A 25542-nucleotide genomic window follows, 5' to 3' on the forward strand; every position below is an offset into this window, starting at 1 on the left:
AATTTCCATTTTTTTCATCAAATTTTGGGATTTTTCACCAAGAAAGGATGCAAGTTACCATAAAATTTTACCACTAAGTTAAAGTAGAATATGTCACGAAAAAACAATCTCAGAATCAGAATGATAACTAAAAGCATTCCAGAGTTATTAATGTTTAAAAAGACAGTGGTCAGAATTGCAAAAAACGCTTCGGTCCTTAAGGGGTTAAGTGGGATTTATTTCATACACAATCCAAGTAGATAACGTTTCGGTCAAGTATTGACCTTCATCAGATCTGGATTTATGCGGAGTATTGTGCTGGTAAGTGCGGCTAGAAATGCCGTGAATGGAGTCCTGTGTGCGGCAGAGGCGTCTACGGTCGCCGCACACAGGACTCCATTCACGGCATTTCTAGCCGCACATACCAGCACAATACTCCGCAGCAATCCAAATCTGATTTTTTGCACATCTGACCACTGTCACTTTAAGCATTTATAACTCTGGAATGCTTCTACTTTTCATTCTGATTCCGAGATTGTTTTTTCGTGACATATTCTACTAGATTTGCATATGAAAAATTTGAAACTTTTGCATTTTTTTTTACTTTGAAACTCTCTGCTTATGAAGGAAAATAGACATACCAAATAAATGATATAAAGTAGACATATTGTATATGTGAATCAATATATTTGCATGATAATGTTTTTATTTTTGGAAGACACCAGAGGGCTTCAAAGTTCAGCAGCAATTTTCCAGTTTTTCTAAAAATTTTCTAAATCAAAATTTTTCAGGGACCGGTTCAGTTTTGAAGTGGATTTGAAGGGCCATCATATTAGAAATACCCCATAAATGACCCCATTATAAAAACTGCATGTCAAGATGACATTCAGAAAGTGTGTTAGCAGCAAATTGAAGGAGAAAATTCAAAATCTTCATTTTTTACACTCACATGTTCTTGTAGGCCCAGTTTTTGAAATTTCACAAGGGTTAAAAGGAGAAAAAGCCCCAAAATTTGTAACCCAATTTCTCTCGAGTAAGGAAATACCTGATAAGTATATGTAAAGTGTTCGGCAGGTGCACCGGAGGGCTCAGAATGGAAGGAGCGACAATGGGATTTTGGAGAGTGAGTTTTTCAGAAATGGTTTTTGGGGGGCTTGTCACATTTAGGAAGCCCCTATGGTTCCAGAACAGCAAAAAAAAAAAAAAAAAAAAACATTGCATACTATTTTGGAAACTACACCCCTCAAGGAATGTAACAAGGGGTACAATGAGCCTTAATACCCCACAGGTGTTTCACAACTTTTTGTTAAAGTCGGATGTGTAAATTCATTTTTTTTCTTTTCACTAAAATGCTGGTGTTCCCCAAATTTGAAATTTTGACAAGGGGTAATAGGAGAAAATGCCCCCCCCCCCAAATTTGTAACACCATATCTTCTGAATATGGAAATACCCCATGTGTGGACGTCAAGTGCACTGCGGGCGCACTGCACTGCTTAGAAGAGGAGTCACATTTGGCTTTTGGAAAGCAAATTTTCCTGAAATGGCTTTGGGGGGGCATGTCGCATTTGAGGCAACATACTCCCTGAAGTAGTTTTTAATGCAGAAGCCCGGATGATCAGGGCAAGTGTCACATTGAGTGGTGTTGTCCTTCTGTATCCCCCTCTTGTGAAACACTCTGCATTTTTTGGGTCCTGGCACCTATAACTTCAGTTCCTTGGGAACTCTGGCCTGCTCTTTCAAGGTCGCCAAAGATCAGGACCTTTAGGACTTCTTCTTGGAACTAGAAGTATGTCCCTGTGTTGCCAGCCTACTGGGACAGTACAAAAGAGTGGTACATGGCAACCTGTACCAAATAGACCGCAACTTTTTTGTACCATTCCCGTGTTTTCTGCATGGCCTTGTATGGCTTGAAGACTTGACCAGAGAGATCAATTCCCCCCATATACCGATTGTAGTCCAGAATACAGTCGGGCTTGAGGACTGTTGCTGTGGTACCTTGCACAGGGATAGGTGAGTTGCCGTTACCATGAATTGTGGTCAGCATAAGGACATCCCTCTTATCCTTATACCTGACCAGCAACAGGTTTTCATAGGTAAGGGCACGGGACTCGCCCTTGGGCATAGGTGTCTGCAGAAAATTTAGAGGGAGGCCTCTCTGGCTTTTCCACACGGTCCCACAAGCGGAAGTGGATCTGGCGGCAAGGGATGTAAACAGAGGGATGCTGGTATAAAAGTTGTCCACGTAAAGGTGGTAACCCTTATCCAGCAATGGGTGCACAAGGTCCCAAACGAATTTGACGCTAACACCCAGAATGGGGCGACATTCTGGTGGTTCAATACGGGAATCCCATCCGTCATATACTCTAAACTTGTAAGTGTACCCAGAGGTACTCTCACAAAGTGTGTCTGTGTGTGTGCTTGGGTGCAAACTATATAACGGTGTGTGATTATAAGTATATTTCAACAGAAAAAACGCTGTGGCCAAAAAAAAGGGTGGCAAATCTCAGCTTCCTAAACCTCTAAGAGGGCCCGGGTCACACAAAAAAATGGGTAACGGACACTTGGGGGCCTTTAAGGGGTCGGGGGAGGGGGGATTTTTTTTTTAATCCTTTTTTTTACTTTTATTTTTTTTAACACTTTCACCTACCTTTCCCTTAATTTATCTGCCCCTGCATTAAGGGTGGCAGGAGGCCACTTTCTCTGCCCTGAGGGGCGCAGATCTTCGCAGAGGAGGAGAGTTTCTGGCACCTTCTCTCAGCTCTGCCCGCTGACTGATATCAGTGGGCTGGCAGAGCTGAGAGAAGGGGGACATTAACCCCTCCTCTGCCGGCTGCTATTTGTCTGACGTGATTGGACCAATAGCAGCGCTCCTCAGGAGGTGACATGATCGCTACCTCCCCCCAGCAACAGTAGGTGATTGGTGGTCTATAGTATAGTACACCGCTGATCACCTTCTAATTCCAGGTACACGTGACCCATACGGCGATCTATGGCGATCGTCGACATTGGGGGGGTCTCGGGACCCCCCAGGCATTGTCACAGATGCCTACTGAATGATTTCAGCAGGCATTCCGGATCGGTCCCTGCCCGGTGAGCTGTAGGGACCAGAATTCCCATGGGCGTACAGGTACGCCCTGGGTCCTTAAGAATATCTTTAAGTGGTTAAAAGCGTAATAAAAGAGTCAGATGATTTTGATGTCAAGTTGCAGCCAATACATGTGAAAATAAAATATCACAAATTAATAAATAAAGCAATAAAGATTTCAAAAAGTTTCAAAAAATTAAACCACTTGCCTAATATTCTGTGGGCCACCTTTGCTGCCAAAACAGTTCTGACTTATTGAAGGCATTAAAGGGGGTTGTCCAGTGAAAAACAACCTATCCCCTCTCTCAGAGAGCGTGTGCTGCAGATGACATGTTCTCCATTAAATTTCTATGGGAGTGCCGAAGATACCCTGTGAATAATTTGTTTTTCACCAGACAACCCCTTTAACTGTAAATCCTTCAAGTCCAGTAAGTTGCGAGGTGGGGGTTTCACAGATTCACATTGAAATCCGGGGAATTTGAAGGCTCAGTCAATACCCTGCACACTTGCCATGTTTTTCAATCTTTGCAGTGTGTTAGGGTGTATTACTCTGCTGAAAGAGGGCACTGCCATTAGAAAATTATCTTCCCATAAGGAGGTGTATTTGCCAGGATTTAAACAGGTATTCAGTAAAGGGTAAAGAAATAAAAGTTTATGTTACTGTAAGGGTCTTAACATAAACAGATGAGAAGTGGATCCGTGGTCCTGTGTGGACAATGACTGAACCATACCAGGGAGCGGTGTCTACGGTGCCACTGGATTTCACCAGAGCCCGCCGCAAAGCAGGATGGACTTGCAGCGGCAGGCGGCTCCCAGGTCGCTACCCCTGGCACGATTCGTCCACACAGGTTGCCCAGATGTAGCTTGGCTCAGAAGATAGGCATAGTCAGAAGAAGCACGGGTCAGAAGGCAGGCAGCAAAGTGGCGTAGTCAGGTAACAGGCACTAGGTCAGGAGGTAGGCAGCAAGTTAGCGTAGTCAGGTCACAGGCACAAGGTCAGGAGGCAGGCGGCAAAGTAGCAAGGTCATGTCAAAAGCGTGAGGTCAGGAAAACTCAAAGGCACTAAGCACAAAGATCCGGCACCATAATTGGGAGGTGCTGGACTAATATAGGGTCCATTCAGCAAGGAACCAATTATGGGCGTACTGGCCCTTTATACTTAGTAACGCTGGCGCGTGCACCCTAAGTGTAGGGGACACACCGGCGAAGTAGAGCAGGAGACGCACAGGGACCAGGAGGAGGTGAGGAGATGCCCGGGGCTCGCATGCAGGCACGTCCCGCATGGCGAGTCCCGGAGGGGTATGCTCACAGCCGGACAGAACGGCCAGAGCATTACCCGTGGCAACGCCCGGGACACGCGTGAGGGCGCATCCTGCACCGCAAGTTCCGGGGCCACAGGAGACACGAGAGAGGGGGGGCTCACGGCCATTTATTCCGGACGGAGCGCAGTACCCCCCTTGGGTCTCCCCTTCTCTTGAACCAGGCTGCGATCAACATTATTCTCCTCCGGTTCCCAAGACGTATCCTCAGGACCAAAGCCTTCCAGTCAACAAGAAAGTAACACTTTCCTCTTACAGACTTCATGTCGAGAATCTCTTTCACCTCGAAAGTATCTGAAGAACCAGAGACAGGGGCAGGAGCAATGACTTTTTGACAAAAGCGATTAATAACCAAGGGCTTGAGCAAAGAGACATGAAAAGAATTAGGAATGCAAAGGGAGGAGGGCAGATGTAATTTGTAAGAAACAGGATTGATTTTTTCATGAACCACAAAAGGACCTAGGTAACGAGGATTTAACTTGTAACAGAGAATTTTAAAACGTATATACTTGGAAGAGAGCCAGACTCTGTAACCAGGAGAAAAAGATGGAGGAGGTATTCTTCTCTTGTCCGCTTAAAGGGGTACTCTGCCCCTAGATATCTTATCCCCCATCTTATTAAGGATAGGGGATAAGATGTCAGATCGCCGGGGTCCCACTGCTGGGGACCCCCGGGATCTCCGCTGCAGCACCCCGCTATCATTACTGCACAGAGCTCTGCGCGTAATGACGGGCAATACAGGGGCCGGAGCATCGTGATTCCACAGCTCTGCCCCTCGTGACATCATGGCCTGCCCCCTCAATACAAGTCTGTGGGAGGGGGCATGGTGGTTGTCACACCCCCTGCCATAGACTTACATTAAGGGGGCAGGCTGTGATGTAACGAGGGGCGGAGCCATGACATCACGCTGCTCTGTCCCCTGTATCGCCCGTCATTACGCACAGAGTGAACTTGCTCTGTGCCGCAATGATAGCGCGGTGCCGCAGCGGCGATCCCGGGGGTCCCCAGCAGCGGGACCCCAGCGATCTGACATCTTATCCCCTATCCTTCGGATAGGAGATAAGATGTCTAGGGGCGGAGTACCACTTTAAGACTTCATTTGGGAGGAAGCGGACAGCAATGAGCATCGAGTCTTCTGCCAGATGGACTCAAAATTTCTGACTGGGGTATATACGGCCGGCACTCCAGAGGAAACTGGAAAGGGAAGAGGTGGACGAAGATGAAGTCCGTAGACGACAAGAAAGGGAGAAGACCTCGTGGTCTCTCTATGATTGTAAGAAAACTCAGCACAAGGCAGAAGATCAACCCAATTGTGTTGCTGAGCAGAAACAAAATGTCGCAAGTAGCCCTCCAGGATCTGATTAATTCTCTCCACTTGTCCATTGGATTGAGGGTGGTAGGCGGACAAAAAGTCCAGATGAATTTTTAAACGAGAACATAGGGCACGCCAGAATTTGGAGACAAATTGCACCCCATGATCGGAGACAATGTGGGAAGGAAGACCATGTAGACAAAAAATTAGTTTGAGAAAATGTTTAGCCAATTGAGGAGCCGAGGGAAGTCCGGGTAAAGGAATAAAGTGTGCCATCTTGGAAAACCGATCACCGACCACCCAGATGAAGGTATTACAGGAAGGAAGAAGATTGGTGATGAAATGCATTGCAATATGATTCCAAGGGGTATCTAGAAAAGGCAAAGGCTGTAAGAGTATAGCAGGGGAGTTTCAACCAGGGAGTTTTGTCATGAGCACAGGTGGTACAAAAGTTGCCGAAGTCTGTGACATCCTGTTTAAGATGAGGCCACCAGAAGTGTTGAGATATTAACAGAACAACTTCTTGATTCCAGAGTGACCAGCTAACAGCAAGGATTGTCCCCAACTGAGGACATGACGTCTGAGACGAGGAGGTCCGAACATCTTTCCAGGTGGGATTGTAAGAAGGAAAGCTGGAGCCGCAGTAATAAGGCATTCCGGAAGAATAATATGGCGAGGAGTAATATCCAGACCAACAACATCTGAAGATCGAAAGAGCATCGGCTCTAACATTTTTCTCTGCAGGACGAAAATGAATGACAAAGTTGAATCGAGAGAAGAAGAGTGACCATCTTGCTTGACGGGGATTCAGGCATTGTGCAGATTGAAGATAAAGAAGGTACTTGTGATCAGTAAAAATGCTGACTGGATGTGTAGAGCCCTCCAAAAGATGGCGCCATTCCTCTAAGGCAAGTTTAATGGCAAGGAGTTCCAGATCACCAATAGAATAGTTTCTCTATGCAGGGGAAAATGTCTTGGAGAAAAAAAACACAAGTAATGTTTTTGCCTCTAGGGGACTTTTGGGTCAGAACTGTGCTAACTCCTACAAAAGATGCGTCCACCTCCAAAAAGAATGGTTTTCCTGGATGAGGTCTTGAGAGAAGAGGTGCACAAGCAAAGGCCGACTTTAATTGAAAGAAAGCCTCTTCGGCCTCCGGAGACCAAATCTTGCTGTTAATATTCTTTTTGGTAAGGGCTACAATTGGGACAACTAGGGAAGACAAATGAGGGATGAATTGTCGGTAGTAGTTGGCTAACCCCAAAAATCATTGAATAGCCTGTAGACCAGAAGGACATGGCCAATTCAAAATTGCAGAAAGCTAAGCAGGATCCATCTGTAGTCTTTGATGGGAGACTATGTATCCCAGAAAAGGAAGACTAGTTCTCTCAAGAAGACATTTCTCTAGCTTGGCAAATAGACAATTCTCCCAAACATGCTGCAGGACTTGGCGGACATGGATACGATGTAATGTCAAGTTTGGAGAGAAAATTAGGATATCGTCCAGATAAACTACCACGCAGGTATACAAGAGGTCATGGAAGATGTAATTTATAAATTCTTGAAACACTGAAGGAGCGTTACAAAGATTGAATGGCATAAACTAGATACTCAAAATGGCCATTAAATGCCGTTTTCCATTTATCGCCTTCTCGGATGCGAATTAAGTTGTATGCTCCTCGCATATCCAATTTAGTGAAGATTTTGGCTCCACGTAGACAATCAAAGAATTCTGAGATCAAGGGCAGAGGGTAGCAGTTTTTGATTGTTATTTTATTAAGTCCCCGATAGTGAATGCATGGACGAAGAGAACCATCCTTTTTCCCTACAAAGAAAAATCCTGCCCCAGCTGGAGAGGTGGATTTCCGGATAAAACCCTTTTGAAGGTTTTCTTGAATATATTTTTGCACAGCTTCTGTCTCAGGTACTGACAGCGGATAAATTCTTCCCCAAAGGGGAGTAGTGCCTGGTTGAAGATCAATGGGACAATCATAAGGACGATGAGGAGGAAGAGTCTCTGTTTTTCACAAAATACATCAGCAAAGTCATGATAAGAATAATTATGCTCGACTTATTAAGAGGTAAAGGAACAGTCTTAGGCTGAAAAGACTCCAGACAGTGATCTTGACAAGAAATTCCCCAACAAGAAAATTCTCCAGAATTCCAATCAAATTGAGGGGAATGACGCTGTAGCCAAGGAAGTCCTAGTAGAAGTACAGTGTGGAATTACAAAGAACTGTATCTTCTCCTTGTGCAACACTGCTATATGCTTGATGAGAGGTTCAGTGCGAAAAAGGACCTTACTCCTCAGGTGCTCTCCGTTAACAGAAGGAATATACAGCGGTTTTACCAGTCGAAACACAGGTAAATGATGTTTTTGGACCAGGGAGGCATCAATAAAGTTTTCCGCGGAGCTCGAGTCCAGGAAGGCAGAGGCGAAGAAAGAAGAGTTCGTAGGACGCCTCTCCTACGTGCCCTAGGTGCGAGCATTTCCCGGACACTGAGGACGAAGAGTACACTATTGAAGAGTGTTTCAGGGCTGGCACAATAAAGGCATAAGTTCTCATTGCGTCGACGGGTTCTTTCTTGAGAAGAAAGTCTAATACGGTCCACCTGCATGGGCTCGTTTGCAGGGGAAGTTGGAGAAGATTGCAGAGGAATCTGAAATACGTGAGCCAAACGATGATAACACCTTGATCGGAGTGGTTCCCTTTCTCAACAAAGCTCCTCTTGTCTCTCCGAGAAACGGACATCAATACGAGTAGCGAGATTGATGAGATCAGTCAGGGAGGAGGGAACATCTTGAGCTGCCAAAGCCTCCTTGCTCCTACTTGAGAGACCCTTTTTAAAAGTTGCGCACAAAGCCTCATTGTTCCAGGCCAGTTCAGATGCCAAAATGCGAAATTGTACTACACACTCTCCCACCAAAAAATTTCCCTAGGAGAGATTCAGTTAAGCAGTCTCCGCTGAAGAAGCCCCTTCCGGTTCCTCATACACATTGCAGAACTCAGCTAGGAAAGTCTGGAGATCAGAGGACAACGGGTCATTGCGGTCCCACAGCGGGGTAGCCCAGGCCAAGGCTTTCCCTGAAACGAGGCTGATGACAAATGCCACTTTGGCTTGCTCAGTAGGAAACTGGTCTGTTAAAATCTCAAGGTGCATGGAACACTGAGTAATGAAGCCCCTGCATAACTTTGGATCTCCATCATATTTAGTAGGCAGAGAGAGAATAATCCTGGAACCAGTAGAAGCAACAGGAGCAGGAGTTGCGGAGGGTTCTGCTGGTGGAGGTTGAGGCTGTTGTGTAGCTAGAAGTTGCTGCACCAGTGCTGAAAGGTGAGACATTTGCTGCGCTTGCGGTTCAATCTGTGCAGACTGTTGTGCTACAATAGTAGAGAGGTCTGCAACACTCGGAAGAGGAACCTGGGCTGGATCCATGGCCGGATTTTACTGAGAGGTGGATCTGCTGTCCTGTGTGGACAATGACTTAACCGCACCAGGGAGCGGAGTCTAAGGTGCCACTGGTTTTCACCAGAGCCCACCGCAAAGCGGGATGGACTTGCAGCGGCAGGCGGCTCCCAAGTCTCTAACCCTGGCACGATCTGTCCACACAGGTTGTCCAGATGTAGCTTGGCACAGAAGATAGGCATAGTCACATGAAGCACAGGTCAGAAGGTAGGCAGCAAAGTAGTGTAGTCAGGTCACAGGCACAAGGTCAGAAGGCAGGTGGCTAAGTAGCAAGGTCAGGTCACAAGCGGGAGGTCAGGAACACAATAAGGCACACACAATAAAATGCTTTCCCAAAGGCACTAAGCACAAAGTGCCGGACTAATATAGGGTCCTTTCAGCAAGGAACCAATTCTGGATGTACTAACCCTTTAAATTTAGTGACACTGGTCGGCTCATTTTTGCCTCGTATCCTGTTTTGTGACCGGACCTAAAACCGTAGTATACATTCACAACCCGATACAGAGCAAAAATGAGCCGACCGGTGTCACTGTTTGACTCCAGTTGGCTCATTAAAGTGAATGTGTTTCAGCGCCGGTCCGGCTGGGGTACGGGAGCGCCTGGTTTTCCTGTCCCCCCAGCCGGATCCAGCAGCCGTAGGCTACAGTCGTGATGTGAACGCAGCCTAAGAATTGTTAGCTATTTTGCTAGGAGGGCAGATCCTACTTGCTTGTACATTTCTGGTTAGAGACTTGTAGGTGTATGTCGTAAATTTGAGTGTTGCCCTGAAAAAGTATTTTGAATAAAAATCATATTGAAAGGGTTTTGAATAAAAATCATAAGGAATGATATAAAGAAGAAGCAAAGATGTAGGAAGTACTTAGTAAAATTAAGATTAACAGTAAAATGTATCTGGCATAAGAAGAAAAATATCATTATCATTTTAATAATTTTCTACCTCAGTTAACTGCTTATGTACTTGGGAAATTGTAAAATATTGACAGAATAAAACTTCTGTATAGACACAGATGGGCACTGTTGGTTCCAAATAATAGTAATAGGGGTAAAAAAACATCTGAGCACAGCTGTTTACTCCTTGTGATTGTAGCCATTACTAAAGAATGTGCAATACTGATCTGGGGTGTGAGGTGCGGGGCAGATGTTATAGCCCAAGGGGCAGATAGTATTAAACCCTTCTTGTCGTGACACCAGGGCATGGTTTAGCTTTAATCACCCGAAGGTAATACCGTTGATCCTGGGTTAGGCAGAGGCAATGAAGACACCAATGCCAGATTAAGGATAACGGAAGCTTTACTGAGGCAAGACAGGTGATATAGTCTTTGCAGTACAGCCAAATAGCCCAGGGAGGTGACAAGTGACACAGGGGGACCTCACAGGCTTGCTGGGAATTGCAGTAGTCAGACTGACAATAAGATGACTTGACTTACTGATGACCGACTTGTGGCTGCAGGACTTTAGGCTTGAGGCATCCAATGCTCTGGACACTGACTCAGACAACTGCACTGGACCTCAGCATACAGCAGAAGAGAGGAAGAGAGACATTGCAGCCCCTCACCTTGTTATATAGGGGGCTGTGCTTGGGGGGGGGGGTGTCACCTGGTCACTGGAGCCCTCTGGGTAACAATCAAGTGGTACAAACATTAAAGTATCAGTACATCATTTATACACAACCCATGTACATAATAGGAGTATGCTGCAGGGGAGCCCTGGGGACATGCAGAGACTCTGCCTGAAAGGGCAGAAGGACAGTACGGGCCACTTCCCATACTGGGACATCACAGATCCATGGCCTGTGTTCATGGCACACTGCTAGTTTTAAAGTTTAGCTCTTAATGAGCTATGAATTTTGCTAGAGGCATAGCAGAAGGTAATGTATGGAAGAGCACCACTTAACACACATATGTTTTTATTACTTCTGTTTCTCAGGAATGAATGAACATCTGTTTTACAGAATGTTATTTTTCATCAATTGTTTCCAGGATTGTACAGTGGTTTAACAAAGTCTTGCAGTATATAAATACAGGATGACTGTAATCCTATTGGCATTGTATCTTTGTGTGTCTTTCTGTAATGTCACAGGAAGGAATGACATTGAACGGATGTGTAGCATTGTCTAAGTCTTACCACTTCCTAATAGGGGGTTGGTATGGCTTAGTAAGATAGCTGCTGTATCTTATGTAACTGATCTGCAATACAATAGCTTTTTAGGAGCTACCTCAAAAGCTACTACAAACCTACTACAAAAGTCTATGTGCTCTATGTAAGTCTTTGGGAAAGTGGTTGTTTGTGCACACAGCATTTCAAAAACGGATATATTGGGGGTAGATTTATCAATCAGCCTGAAACTCTAATTGTCTGTTTTTCCCACAGCAACCAATCACAGCTCAGCTTTTATATCTTAACAAGCTCTTGTAAAGTGAAAGTTAAGGTGTGATTGGTTGCTATGGGAAAAAAACAGACAATTAGCGTTTAAGGCTGATTGATAAATATGAGCCATATGAGCCAAATAAGAAACATATGTCTGCTTTTATAAATACTTTGAGCAAAGATAACCAACTTTCCTGTAGACTTACATAAAGCACATTTATTTTTGAAAGTATGGATGTTAAATTTCCTTTTCTCTCTTTTTATAAAATACACCTTAAAAACACAATGTGACCATAACCTGTTCTGTAGTATATAAAAAAACAAATCTTTTCGCACCTCCTGCGCTCCAGAGATGCCTCCGCTTACCTGCTCCGGGCCCCACAGCAATCCTCTTTCTAGTGACTGTTGGGCCCAGGAAGGTCTGTGTCACACTGCTGCTCAGCAAACCGCTAATTGAGGCAGGACATAGCTGTGGGCAGCGATTCACTAAGCGGCAGTGTCACACACAGAACCCAGGTGCTTCCCGGACCCAAACCATTAGGATGATCACTGCAGCACCCCAGAAAAAGGAGCTGTTGTTACATATTGGTAAGTATGTTCATAAAGATGGTCCTGAATGGATGATCCCCCTTGGTGACATGAAAAATGGGTTGTCCAGGATTTAGAGAAAAAAAAATGCTGCTTCTTACTTGCAAAAACAGCACCACTCTTCCTCCACAGGTTCCACTCAGCTCCACTCAGCACCACTCAGCTCCATTGAAGTGAATAGCACTGAGCTGCAGTACTACTCACAACCTGTGGACAGAAGTGGTGCTGTTTTTACAAAAGAAGCAGCATTTTTCTATTCCTGAACAACCCCTTTACATAATATGGTATATGAACAGGTTTTGTCTTCGATCCCTTTAATATACTTAATTTAAAAGGATTCTGGCTAATGGGACACCCTCAATGAGTCTATTTACTGGGAAACATTCATACGGGTGGATAGGGGTGGTCTGGTTCATTCTTATTACAAGTTATATTATTGTTATATATTTTATATTGTTAGTACTCTAAATTCTATTACTATCAGAGTCGAATAATTGCTTTTAGTTTCACAATACTAAACAACTAAATATTAATTGTTATTCAAATGCCTAGGGGATATACTGTGAGGGTTTAATATGTAGGACTGTTTCATAAGAAGCAGACAAAATTCTTTAAACAACATTTATTCTAAAATTCTACAAATGTTTATTTGCAGTTCTAAATTATTATAAGTAGTTTTCAATTCTAAAACATATAGTTTAATGCCAATGAAACATAAAAGGGTTTAGAATATGCATAGAACAGAGGAGTCTATGTTCCCAGGGGGCAGCCATCTGGACTTGTTTATTTGTGTTTTCAACTTTCTGCTCTGGGATTTTCACTGGCCTGGGCATCCTACTGAAGGGGGTGGGGGGGGGGCTTTTCATACAAAGCATGCTCTAGTTATAATGTCAGCACAAAAGAATTGAAAAGCGAGGGAAACAATATTTCTCTCTCTTTTTTCATGTTTTACATATCTATTCTCTAAACATAAACTACTTTCAGAACTCATTGACATTGCCTGGGCATCCTACTGAAGGGAGGGGGGGGGGGCTTTTCATACAAAGCATGCTCTAGTTATAATGTCAGCACAAAAAGAATTGAAAAGCGAGGGAAACAATATTTTTCTCTCTCTTTTTTTTCATGTTTTACATATGTATTCTCTAAACATAAACTATTTTCAGAACTCATTGACATTGCACAATGTATTACTTTTCACATTTTACAGAGAAGGAAGAAAATAACCCTTCTGTCTGAGGTCTATTCTCAGCAATACAGTGCTATATGTTACCTATTAACCATCATTGTAAAGAAATCCCATAACACAATTTTTCGGTGGTAGGCTGCTGTACAGAGAAGTGCAGTATGCTGTGCTTTCCTATGCAGTTGAAAGAAAGTATGCAGATACATACCACCCCAGTAAAGGCCAAAAGGACACCCTTTTGGCCTCTGCCAGGTAAATAAAGCCCTGTGAATAGACTGAAAGCATAACATAGAGTATATTTTCATATAAGGCATTGAACATTTCAACATTGCATAGAGCTTTAGGGTGTTTTGTTGAGCATTATATAAAAACATAAAAGTGATCTGTTCACTTACAAGTTACTGTATGGACCAAACAAGTCCATAGACTATAAACACACTTAGAGAGTTATAACAATGTAATTTATATTATACTCTAACTTACCTTCTAAAGAGAAGTCTAGTAAGACATATTCATACGCCAAGTCATTTTTTGTTTCCACTTGGGGCCTTTTTAAGGTTGAGAATATTTTTCCAGGACTGCTGTCATCGGAATCTTCCAGCTTCCTAAGTCCACACCCCATGGCAAAACTTGCTTTCCGTAAACTCACACAAGAGAAATTACTGCTGACCACTCTGAAAGAATGCTCTTCAATATAAATTTAGTCATATTTCATCCTGAAAAGTAGCACATCACGATAATCTACTCTGATCATTTTCAGAAGCATAGCTTTTCCTTATTTCTCATGCAGGCTCTGTGGGAGAGCTGTTCAATTCAGCTCACAGACATTCAAAGAGTTTAGAGAAGACTTTTCATGCCACGTCAAATTACAGCCAGCCCTCTAGACTTTTTTCTGAGCTGCAGACACCAATAGTTCTTTGTCCTTCCATGTGTACTCCCCTTTTGGCTAGCATTTGGAAAGGCAATTAAGAGCTGACTTATAAGGGAGATGATTTTCAGAAGACTTTTCATTCAGTTCTTCAGCTATGGGGAAAATGTCTTTACCTAAAAAACACACAGTAAGTTAATTATAATTCATAAGCAGCTGAATAACTAGTTATTTAGTATCCATGACATGGTAGTGAGGAAAATTCTGGAAAATTGCCCTACAGTAATAACATAATACTGATAACACTGATTTATAATTATTATTAATTATTCAATAATCTTATGAATGCCAGTGATACTGTCTCTGTACATGTGATACAATTGTATAGAAACTGTCTTAGTTTTCTTTGGAAGCCTGTATTTTAAACTTTAAATGATACAAAGTGATAATAAAAAGTCATTCAAATTTAAATTATGAACAATATAAAATTATACAAAAATGTAGAAAATAAAAATCACTACAGTGATCCCTCAAGTTACAATATTAATTGGTTACAGGACAGCCATTGTTTGTTGAAACCATTGTACGTTGACTATACCTCTATGGAAACCTGGTAATTGGTTCTGAAGCCCCATAAATGCGATCCAAAAATAGGAAAAAGTGAGAATTAAAGAAAAATAAGTATATAACTAATACAGATAAAGCAAGTCCTTACATATAAAAGTAAGAAAGAGATGATGGGAGCTGTAAAACACTGTCTATGTAGAGGACAGTAGCTTCTTCATGGTCCTGTACAGTACACACAGTGTCCCAAAAAAAAGTTAATTGGAGCTACCCCTACCTGGAGCAGCTATCCCTTGCACAGGTAAAGAGTAGTACAGAACATGTAGTACCTCCCTGTACTGTAGGGGGCGCTACCAGACAGCCAGTCAGTGCATGCACTTTAGGAATACATGGGTTTTACCAGTGAAATGCCCCATTCCCATTGGTCGGTTCTTCCAGCCATTGACACATTTTGCAGATCTGGACTGTCTGTAGCATTATATGTCGAGTTTAGTTTCAAGTTACAATGGTCCAGAAAAGACCAATGTATGTTGAATATATTGTATGTTGAGACCATTGTAAGTTGAGGGATCACTGTACTATGTATGGTAATTGCATATGTTACTTGGTTTTACTAAATAGCTACTTCTTTTACAACAACATTTACAATGTTTGATTTAATTCATGTTTTTTTACAAAACATTTTATACTGTATGCACATTCCACAGTGCCGTATAGAGATTTTTATCAGTCATGTCAGCCCCGGTTGCTATTTCAAACACAATCACAATTCTTTTTAATAGGAAATCAGTTAGCCTTTTAGTATATTTTTGGAGTGTATAAGGAAACCAGAGTACCTGGAGTATACCCACGCAAACATGGGGAGACTTCATGCTGATGTTTTCCTTGGTCAGATTTAAACCTAGACCCTTTGTGCTGCAAACATCCAAGTTACCATGCTGCTCCAGTTAAAAGCTAACCTACATGTACTAGAAAATGATGTCATAAAATATACAACTTGAAATTAGAAAAAAGACCCCAGACTATGTAAAGAAATTATTCCTATGGGACCACTAGAGATATCTGAGTACAGTGCTCCTACAATGCTGCTGGAAGATTCGGGGGCCCTGTTGTGGAGATTGGGCGTTTATGCCCTCACCTGTGGATAGGGAATAAGTTGTTAAATGCTGGAATGCCCCTTTAATAAAAAGATATGGGTCACTGACTTTAAAAAGGTAAAAATAAGAATGCCCTGAAGGCCCAAGTAAGCTCTGTCTTTAAGAGAATAATACATGGAATAAATATAATCCTTACATTACAAAGATCTTTTTTGGAAATGTTAGTGCTAGGGAGGTTCCAAATATTCTAAATTAAGAAGCAAGTTAAATGCCTTATGTTTACTTGTACTCTTTTAGCATTAGGACTCTGCTAGCATCAGGAAATTTATTTTAGATATCTACTCACTTATCACTTCATACACTACCAATATGAAACCAAATATACTTTTTACAGCATGTAGCTATTAAAGGGGTAGTCCATGGAGAATTTTTTTTTTATATTCTGCTCAGGCTGTTTTAAATAAATGAAAAAACTCACCTCACCTTTCAAACTCACCTCACCTTTCCCGCTCCCCCACAGCTGCCGTTCTCACAGAGCCGGATCCCACAACCTCAATTTGGTAATATTGACACTATTGTACGTATAGTATATGAGGAACTTACACACTTAAGACCTTCCACAACACAATCGAAGAGGAATTTGACACCTAATGAAACAAAGGTGTTATTCAGACTTGAAACCAACAACGCAGTTATTATAAATAGTTATTATACTTTTTGATCAAAAATGTATATTAACTACCTGTTAGTTTTTGATATTATGCTGAGAAGCAATTAGATTATTATACAAGATTGTAGATGTGCGACCATGCCTGTTTTTTCTACCTGAATTCACATTGTGCAGTTATTATAAAGCCCTCCAATAAAGGCGCAACATTTATAAGGAAATGCTTCTTCGCCTATTGAGAGATCAGGAAAATGATACTTAATTGGAAGAAAACCCAACTGGTTTCTTGTTGAACTTCAATATCTACTTCAGGAGGCACACTTAAACAACCTCATCACAGATGATAAATAATGTTTTCGCAACCCAATGCCCAACCCACCTTGGCAACTTTTTACGCATTGACAAAAATACACACACCCAGTCGCCCTATCCCTGGCTGCCCTATTATTATTATATTATTAATGACAACCTTACCCATGGTATTAGTCTGTATGTTAATAAATTTTTCGCTCCTTTCGTGTCCACTTTGCCTTCCTTTTTAAGAGATACAAAACACACCATCACCAGACTCCAAGAAATCAACTTCCCGCTAAGCACATTAATATCAAGTCTAGACGTTGAATCGTTGTATACAAATATACAGCATGATCTGTGATTAGCAGCTGTGAGACATTTTCTTTACACCAAGGATACACAATACACTGATCACAATGAACTTATTTTGTCATTACTTTGATTTCTTCAAACCCACAACTATTTTAATTTTGATCAACACTTTTATTTAAAAAAAAGAGTCATTGCAATGGGCACGACAATTATGCTTATTTGTTTCTAGGGTGGCGGGAGGACACTTTTGTTTTTTCTGAGCACTTTTCTCCATTCACTTGTCACATTTTATTTTGGGTTTGTTATATAGACAACATTTTACTTTTATGGGATGACACTGCCACTTTTTTTCATCAATTTGTTACAACTTTGATCACTAACAACATTAGTATGAAATGTACTTCAGAAATACATCACAATACACTCAATTTTCTTGACTTTAAGATTTCCTTGGATCCTGTTGGCAGTGTACAAACTGAGATTTTTTGGTTGAAATTTCCTGTTGTGGGCTCCTTTCCATGTGGATGATGCACTTTCTGCAGATATGCCACAGGCTAAATCCTTCATAAATCCAGTGGATAAACGCAATAATGATATTTGAGATTTCATCAACTGCGAGACAGCTGGTGTGGTATATGTAGCCCAATGCGGATGTCCTAAACTTTACATTGGCAAGACCATCCAACAGCTTTGCAGAAGGATCTCAAAACATTTGAGTACTAAACTACCTTCCATTCCTCGCTGAATATAAGAAAGAGTGGGACGCAATGGGGAAAGTAGAAATCTCCTGGTTAGGGCGTATTGCTTCTTTTAAAATGATGACACTACCGAAATTATTATACTTATACAGAACGTTACCCATTGACATACCAATGTCCTTTTTTAAAAGTGCTCAAGCCATTCTCTCCAATTTTGTTTGGAAAGGGGCGAGGCGCAGAGTGTCCTTTAAACTACTTAGTATTCATAGAGATAGAGGTGGACTAGGAGTACCAGATCTCAAAAAATACTATGTGGCCACACTAACATCCCAACTACAAGCCTTCAGAACACCTGACCTTAACGTGCCTTGGGTTCAAGTGGAGCAATACTATTGTAGGGGAACTTCCCTTACATCCTTTTTGTTTTCACAAGCATGGGGTCTTGAGAATCCATCACCCTTAATCCCCCTAACATCAACTGGACTGAAACACTGGGCTCATCTCCAACATACTACAGGCTCTCCACACTCTACTTTATCACGTGACACACCTCTACAACTCTTACAACTAGCTATACCAGACCTGCAGTTATCACATTGGATTAAGGGAGGCCTAAATTTCAAATATCAACTATATGATGGGAGAATGCTTAACACCTTTGAGAAGTTAAGTAACGAATTCTCTATCCCAAGACGTGACTTCCATAAGTTTTTACAAATTAGACACTTTTTGCAATCCCGTTGCAATATAATATGGACATATAATGAAGATTCATTTAGATATATACGCCTAAGGAAAAAAGGTCTTAAATTCCAACACAATGTGTTAGAATCTCCAGACAACCTCTCTTTGTATGCCCCTTATAGAGCATGGGAATCAGAATTAAATTGCCGGATCCCCCAGATAGAGTGGATTCGTTCCTTTGATTGGGCACATAGAGCCATGCCCTGTGTCTCCCACCTGGAGGCTGCGATCAAAACGAGACTACGGTGGTACAGGACCCCCTCGAGACTCCACTCCATATTCCCCTCATCCTCACAACTTTGCTGGTGCTCCTGCAGCCAAAAGGGTACTCTCTTACACACATTATGGTCATGCCCACTCTTACCAGACTATTGGAAAGTAGTGACAATGACCCAACAGTTGTCTAACACCGAACTCCCCCTACTTCCTTGTGTGACTATACTTTTATTAAACATGAACCAATATCCCCCCGATACTAGATTAATAATATGTAAGGTTCTTGTGCTCACCAAATTAATCGTCACGAGACATTGGAAATCCCAAATATGCCCATCAATTGAGGAACTCATTTCCCTGCTTAATCAATCTTATAAATGTGAGAGAGCAGTGGCTTATAATACTGATAGGATTTCTTCTCTCGATAAGATGTGGCAACCTTGGTTACAACACTATAGTGGACATACAGGCTCTTCTATGTACTGATCTAAGCTGGACACAAAATACTATGACCAATAAACCTGTTTTCTCTTTTCATCTCCCTTTTCTCTCCTTCTCCCCCCCATATTAACAGTATATTTGAATTATTCATGTTTTAGTGTGGTTTGAACTCCTCTGTTAATTTTAATAACTAGTCAATCCATTGGAATTGGAAGACTTATAGGAGCCCAGAAGGTATCACATAACCTACAGTACCATTGGAGATGCGATCTAAGATCATATTTACCTTGATGTGCCTATTCTAAAGAAACCACTTTACATGTCTGTATTTTATATTCACATGATATGGTTTTCATTCTTGTTGTTTTTGTTTAAAAATGTTTAATAAAAAGATTGAAACAGAAGAGGGATACCCCTTTGGCCATACACATGTGGGATGTCCACAATGGTGATCTCTCACACAGCTCAAATTCTGTGGCTTTATAAGATGAAAATTGGGCCCTAGGAAGGAGGACCTGGATAAACAGTTGCTGCTCACTGAGGCCAGGTGGATTTATAGATTACAGAGTCCCAAGGTACTAAATGAGGGGGTTAAATTTTTCTGCCTTCCTTTAAATCTTCAATGCTTCATATGATACGCCTGTTGGTTACAATATTAATCATTTGGAATGTGGATATTTATATATCATTGATTATATTTTTCACATCTTTAGGGACATCTTAGTGACTATAGATCATCAAAATAAAGTTCCCATTTGTATGTCACAGGTCATGGTTCTGGTACTCACAGGAACCAAGTCTATGCGCATCTCCTTGATGCACATCTATGAAACTATACTGCGGGGTGGCATCTGTAAACTAAGTCCGTATGAATCATCTCCGTGTGCACTGCTTTCTGCGCATGTGCCCAAGATGCATGATCTCAGTCTCCGAACATAATAGCTTGCGCAGCATAGTATATGCCATTAGGACTATGACACAGTAACCTTCCGGTTTGGTATGCGAATAAGAGGGCAGTATGTATGTGTGGTGTCTGGGGTGTTGCAGTATGTAGCAGGGTCTGGTTGTATTAACCCTGGGGGGCAAGATGTTGTTAACCCCTTAGGGTTCGTGATGCCAGGATGTGGTTATTCCGGTATGGTAACCGCCGTCAACCAACTCAAAACCGGTTTTGTTATAAAGGAATGTCCGCAGCAAGGATTCTGAATAAACTGGAACTTTTACTTGAAATGCTTGGGGAACGTTCTTTACAATTATGCAGTTCCTTCAGAGGCAATCGGGACACAGGATACCTCGCAGGCTTGCTTGGACTTGGCCACTGTGCTACCAATATATTCCTTAGCTGAGTAGTAGTAACTGGATTTGTAGAGAGAATTGTAACTCGCGTTTTAGAAGTGGCTGCGGTTCCTTAGGCTTTGGCCTAGATGCAATTGTGCAGGAATTTATGCTGCTTTAGTGTACAGGATGAGAAGCAGGAACTAAGAGAGTGCAGGAACAAAAGAGAAGAGCCAAGAGAACTAACTGAGAGACTACAGCCCCTTATATACTAAAGGGCCGGACTAAAGCCCATTGGTTGCTAATGCATGGGGTTCCTGTGCCCATGGAACTCTGGGTATATCACATGACAGGAGGTCACATGACCAAGGAAGGTCCTATACATGGTATACAAACTATACAACTTTATACATACAGACAATATGTGCACAATGCAAATACATTACATTTATATGAGGCAACAAGGGGGGGGGGGCATGCAGGAGAGCCCTATGGACTCAAGGGACTCTTCCTGAGGGGACTTAAGGAGGGGACAGGACAAGGTCCTGTACCGGGACACCACATATGTATTCTTTATTGGTTCCTAGTGATCTGGTATCGGAATAGCAGACCCACTTGCCAATCATGTCTTATCAGTAATGGGATTGGTTTTGGTTTTAGGTATATCAGTAATACATCTTTTCATTGATGAAGTCACTAAGAGAGCCACTGCTATGGCTTGCCCAGTTGCCTCTTGACAAGCCATAGCAGTGGCAAAACGTTGAGGGGGGGCATTGTGTTGTTTTTAACATTGCAGTGTGCACAGTTCTCCCTCATATACAGACATCATCTGCAGAGATGACCCTAACGTAAATGATGGTCATGGATGTTGAGTTAGACCAGCCTCATTAATCATTATCAGTAATGTGTATTGGAGAGACTATAGTTTTTAAAGAGTGTTTTTTTTCTTCTTGTTTTTTCAAATTGGTTAAATAAAGTATTTGTATATAGTTTACCACAATAGTGGTTGGGGAATTAGTGTTTAATGACCACCTTTTTGGTGGTGTATAGTAATAGATCCCACAATGCAGCACTTCCCAGAGTCATCACAGGAAATTGTGGCTGAGCCAGGAGGCCACTACTACCACTGATTGATTGAGCAGGCAATTCCTTGTGCCGGCACCAACATCAGAAAGTGCTATACATAGGAATTTGGCTCTGGGAAAACGGTGGCAACAAGGGAGTAGGAAAAGTATGTATTATTTTTTTCTATTTTACAGCAGCCTGAGCAGAATTATTTAGAAAAAAAGATACTCCTTGGAATACCCCTTTAACCCCTTTCCCTACCTCCCGAATTTAGAATCTGAGGAGAAAGAAAACGTAATCCACAAATCAAAGACCCAAACCTTTTTTATTGTTTCACTGACAAAATTGTATTAGGGCCAATTTTTGTGGGACAAGTTGTAATTTTCATCGGCAAACTTTATTTTCTCATATAATGTATTAAAAAGATTTGTAGGACAAAACTGAAAAAAAATTGTGCAATTTTGTGGTGCAATAATTTTTTGGGGCATTCATAATATGGTAAAACTCACAGGCATTCTTTATTCTATCCTGCATGTCACCCAGTCAGAGGCCATATGCCCAGCAAAAGGTGAGTGAATAAAGAATGTTAGGGTCCCATCTGAAATGAGGCCACCTCTGCGTGGTTGATGGAGGACACTTTTTGATCAAAAAGTGCACTAAGAGCCTCAATTTTTTGACCAAGAGTGCTGCTGCACCCTTTCTTTCTTTTTTTGTACATTCTTTATTCTAGGGGCAGTATGAAACTAATAATATCAAACTTGGATCATTTATATTTTATTTTATGATTTTAAAAAAATTGAAACTTGAAAACATTTTGCTTTTGATGGCTTTTGGTCACTTTTTTATATTTTTTTTCTGGGAGGTGATGTGACCAAAAATCAGCAATTTTGGTGTTTGAAATGTTTTTCCGTTTACGTCATTGATCGTGCCGGATCAGGCATTTGATAAGTTAATAATTTAATAGTTTGGACAATTATGCAGACGGTGATACCAAATACGTTTATTTATTTTACAATGTTTGATTTAGAAAATGGGAAAAAGGGCTGATTTTATCAGGGGGATTATTAAAATATTTTCTAACCCCTTAAAGAGGTACTCCGCCCCTAGACATCTTATCCCCTATCCAAAGGTAAATTTTCAGTAACCAGTTCAGTTTTTAGGTGGATTTGAAGGGCCTTCTTATTAAAAAATAGCCCATAAATGACCCCATTATAAAAATTGCACCCCTCAAAGTATTACAAATGACATTCAGTAAGTGTGTTAACCCCTTAGGTGTTTCACAAGAATAGCAGCAAAGTGAAGGAGAAAATTCTAAATCTGCATTTTTTACACTTGCATGTTCTTGTAGACCCAGTTTTTGAATTTTTACAAGGGGTAAAAGGAGAGAAATCCCCCCAAAATTTATAACCAAATTTCTCTCTAGTAAGGAAATACCTTGGATGTAAAGTGTTCGGTGGGCGCAGTAGAGGGCTCAGAAGGGAAAGAGCGACAATGGGATTTTGGAGAGTTTTTCTAAAATGGTTTTTGGGGGCATGTCCCATTTAGAAAGCCCCTATGGTGCCAGAACAGCAAAAAGAAAAAAGCCACGTAGCATACTATTTTGGAAACGTCACCCCTCAAGGAATGTAACAAGGGGTACAGTGAGCCTTAACATCCCACAGGTGTTTGACGACTTTTCGTTAAAGTTGGATGTGTAAATGAATTTTTTTTCACTAAAATGCTAGTTTTCCCCCAAATTTTACATTTTTACAAGGGGTAATAGGAGAAAATGCCCCCCAAAATGTGTAACCCCATCTCTTCTGAGTATGGAAATACCTCATGCGTAGACATCAAATGCATTGTGGGCACACTACAATGCTCAAAAGAGAAGGAGCCACATTTGGCTTTTGGAAAGCAAATTTTGCTGAAATGTTTTTTGGGGGGCATGTCGCATTTAGGAAGCCCCTATAGTGCAAGAACAGCAAAAAACAAAAACACATGGCTTACTATTTTGGAAACTGCACCCCTTAAGGAACGTAACAAGGGGTACAGTGAGCCTTAACACCCCACAGGTGTTTAACGACTTTTCGTTAAAGTTGGATGTGTAAATAAAAAAATAAATTTTTTCACTAAAATGTTGTTTTTTTCTCCAAACTTACAATTTTTACATGGGGTAATAGGAGAAAAATGCCCCCAAAAATTTGTAACCCAATTTCTTCTGAGTATGGAAATACCCCATATGTGGATGTAAAGTGCTCTGCGGGCGAACTACAATGCTCAGAAGAGAAGGAGCGCCATTGGGCTTTTGGAGAGAGAATTTGTTTGGAATGGAGGTCGGGGGTCATGTGCATTTACAAAGCCCCCGTGCTACCAGAACAATGGACCCCCTTACATGTGACCCTATTTTGGGAAACTACACCCCTCATGGAATTTAATAAGGGGTGCAGTGAGCATTTACACCCCACTGACCTTTGACGGATCTTTGGAACAGAAGGCTGTGGAAATGAAAAATTTTATTTTTCATTTTTACGGATGACTGTTCAAAAAATCTGTCAGACATCTGTGGGGCGTAAATGCTCACTGCACCCCTTATTAAATTCCTTGAGGGGTGTAGTTTGCAAAATGGGGTCACATCTGGTGGGGGGCATTGTTTTGGCACCATGGGGCTTTGTAAACACACATGGCCTTCAGTTCCAGACACATTCTCTCTCCAAAAGCCCAATGGTGCGCCTTCTCTTCTAAGCCCTGTAGTTCACCTGCAGAGAACTTTACATCCAGATATGGGGTATTTATATACTCAGATGAAATGGAGTTACAAATTTGGGGGGCTTTTTTCCTATTATCCCTTGTGAAAATGAAAAATTTGGGATAACACCAGCATTTTTGTGAAAAAATACAAAATTTTCATTTTCACGTCCAACTTTAATGAAAATTCATCAAACACCTGTGGGGTGTTAAGGCTCACTGTACCCCTTGTTACATTTTTTTTAAATTTGTTTACGTCAGAACCGCTGTAACGATCAGCCACCCCTGTGCAAATCACCTCAAATGTACATGGCGCTCTCACGCCTGAGCCTTGTTGTGCGCACGCAGAGCATTTTATGTCCTCATATGGGGTATTTCCGTACTCAGGAGAAATTGCGTTACAAATTTTGGGGGTCTTTTTTCCTTTTACCTCTTGTGAAAATGAAAAGTATGAGGCAACACCAGCAATTTTTTTTTTTTTACAATAACATGCTGGAGTAGACCCCAACTTTACCTTTTCATAAGGGGTAAAAAGAGAAAAAGCCCCCCAAAATTTGTTAGGCAATTTCTCCCGAGTACAGAAATACCCCATATGTGGCCAAAACTGTTGCCTTGAAATACAACAGGACTCCGAAGTGAGAGAACACCATGCGCATTTGAGGCCTGAATAAGGAATAATTTGCATAGGGATGGACCCGGATGCAAGAATTAGACTTTCCTCCGATACCAAAATTACCCTACGGCAGTGTTTCCCAAACAGGGTGCCTCCAACTCTGCAACAGCTGGAGGCATACTACTAACAATCCCAGCATGCCCTTTCGCTGTCCCTGCATGCTGGGGGTTGTAGTTATGCAACAGCTGGAGGACAGCTTAACTCAGTGTTTCACAACCAGTTTGGAGACTACTGTGCAGTGGTGTCCAAACTGTAGCCCTCCAGATGTTGCAAAACTTCAACTCCAAGCATGCCCAGACTGTCCAGGCATACTGGGAGTTGTAGTTCTGCAACATCTGAAGGGCCAGATGTTACAGAACTACAACTCCCAGCATGCCTGGACTGGTGGTCTCCAAACTGTGGCCCTCCAGATGTTGTAAAACTACAACTCCCAGCATGCCCAGACAGCCTTTGGCTGTCTGGGCTTGCTGGGAGTTGTAGTTTGGCAACTCCTGTAAGGCAGCAGTGATGCTCACTTACCACTGATCTTCACAGCTGCCTTCACTGCTATCTCCACTGCTGCCTGCCGCCTATTCTGCCGCTGCCTGCCGCCGATCCCGCCACTG

The 25542-nt window shown here is 41.9% G+C and overlaps 1 protein-coding gene across 1 annotated transcript in view; it reads right to left on the reverse strand.

Moving 5' to 3' along the window:
• RFTN2 (raftlin family member 2) overlaps nt 1-14126 on the reverse strand; it is a 100464-nt gene extending 86338 nt beyond the window's left edge. Inside the window, exon 1 of the mRNA XM_056534987.1 lies at nt 13783-14126. Coding sequence (XP_056390962.1) covers nt 13783-13921 — 139 coding nt within the window. The 5' untranslated portion in view covers nt 13922-14126. The remainder of the gene's footprint in view (nt 1-13782) is intronic.
• Between the last annotated feature and the right edge of the window lie 11416 nt (nt 14127-25542).

Source organism: Hyla sarda, chromosome 8 (assembly GCF_029499605.1).
Source record: "Hyla sarda isolate aHylSar1 chromosome 8, aHylSar1.hap1, whole genome shotgun sequence".
Lineage (NCBI taxonomy): Eukaryota > Metazoa > Chordata > Amphibia > Anura > Hylidae > Hyla > Hyla sarda.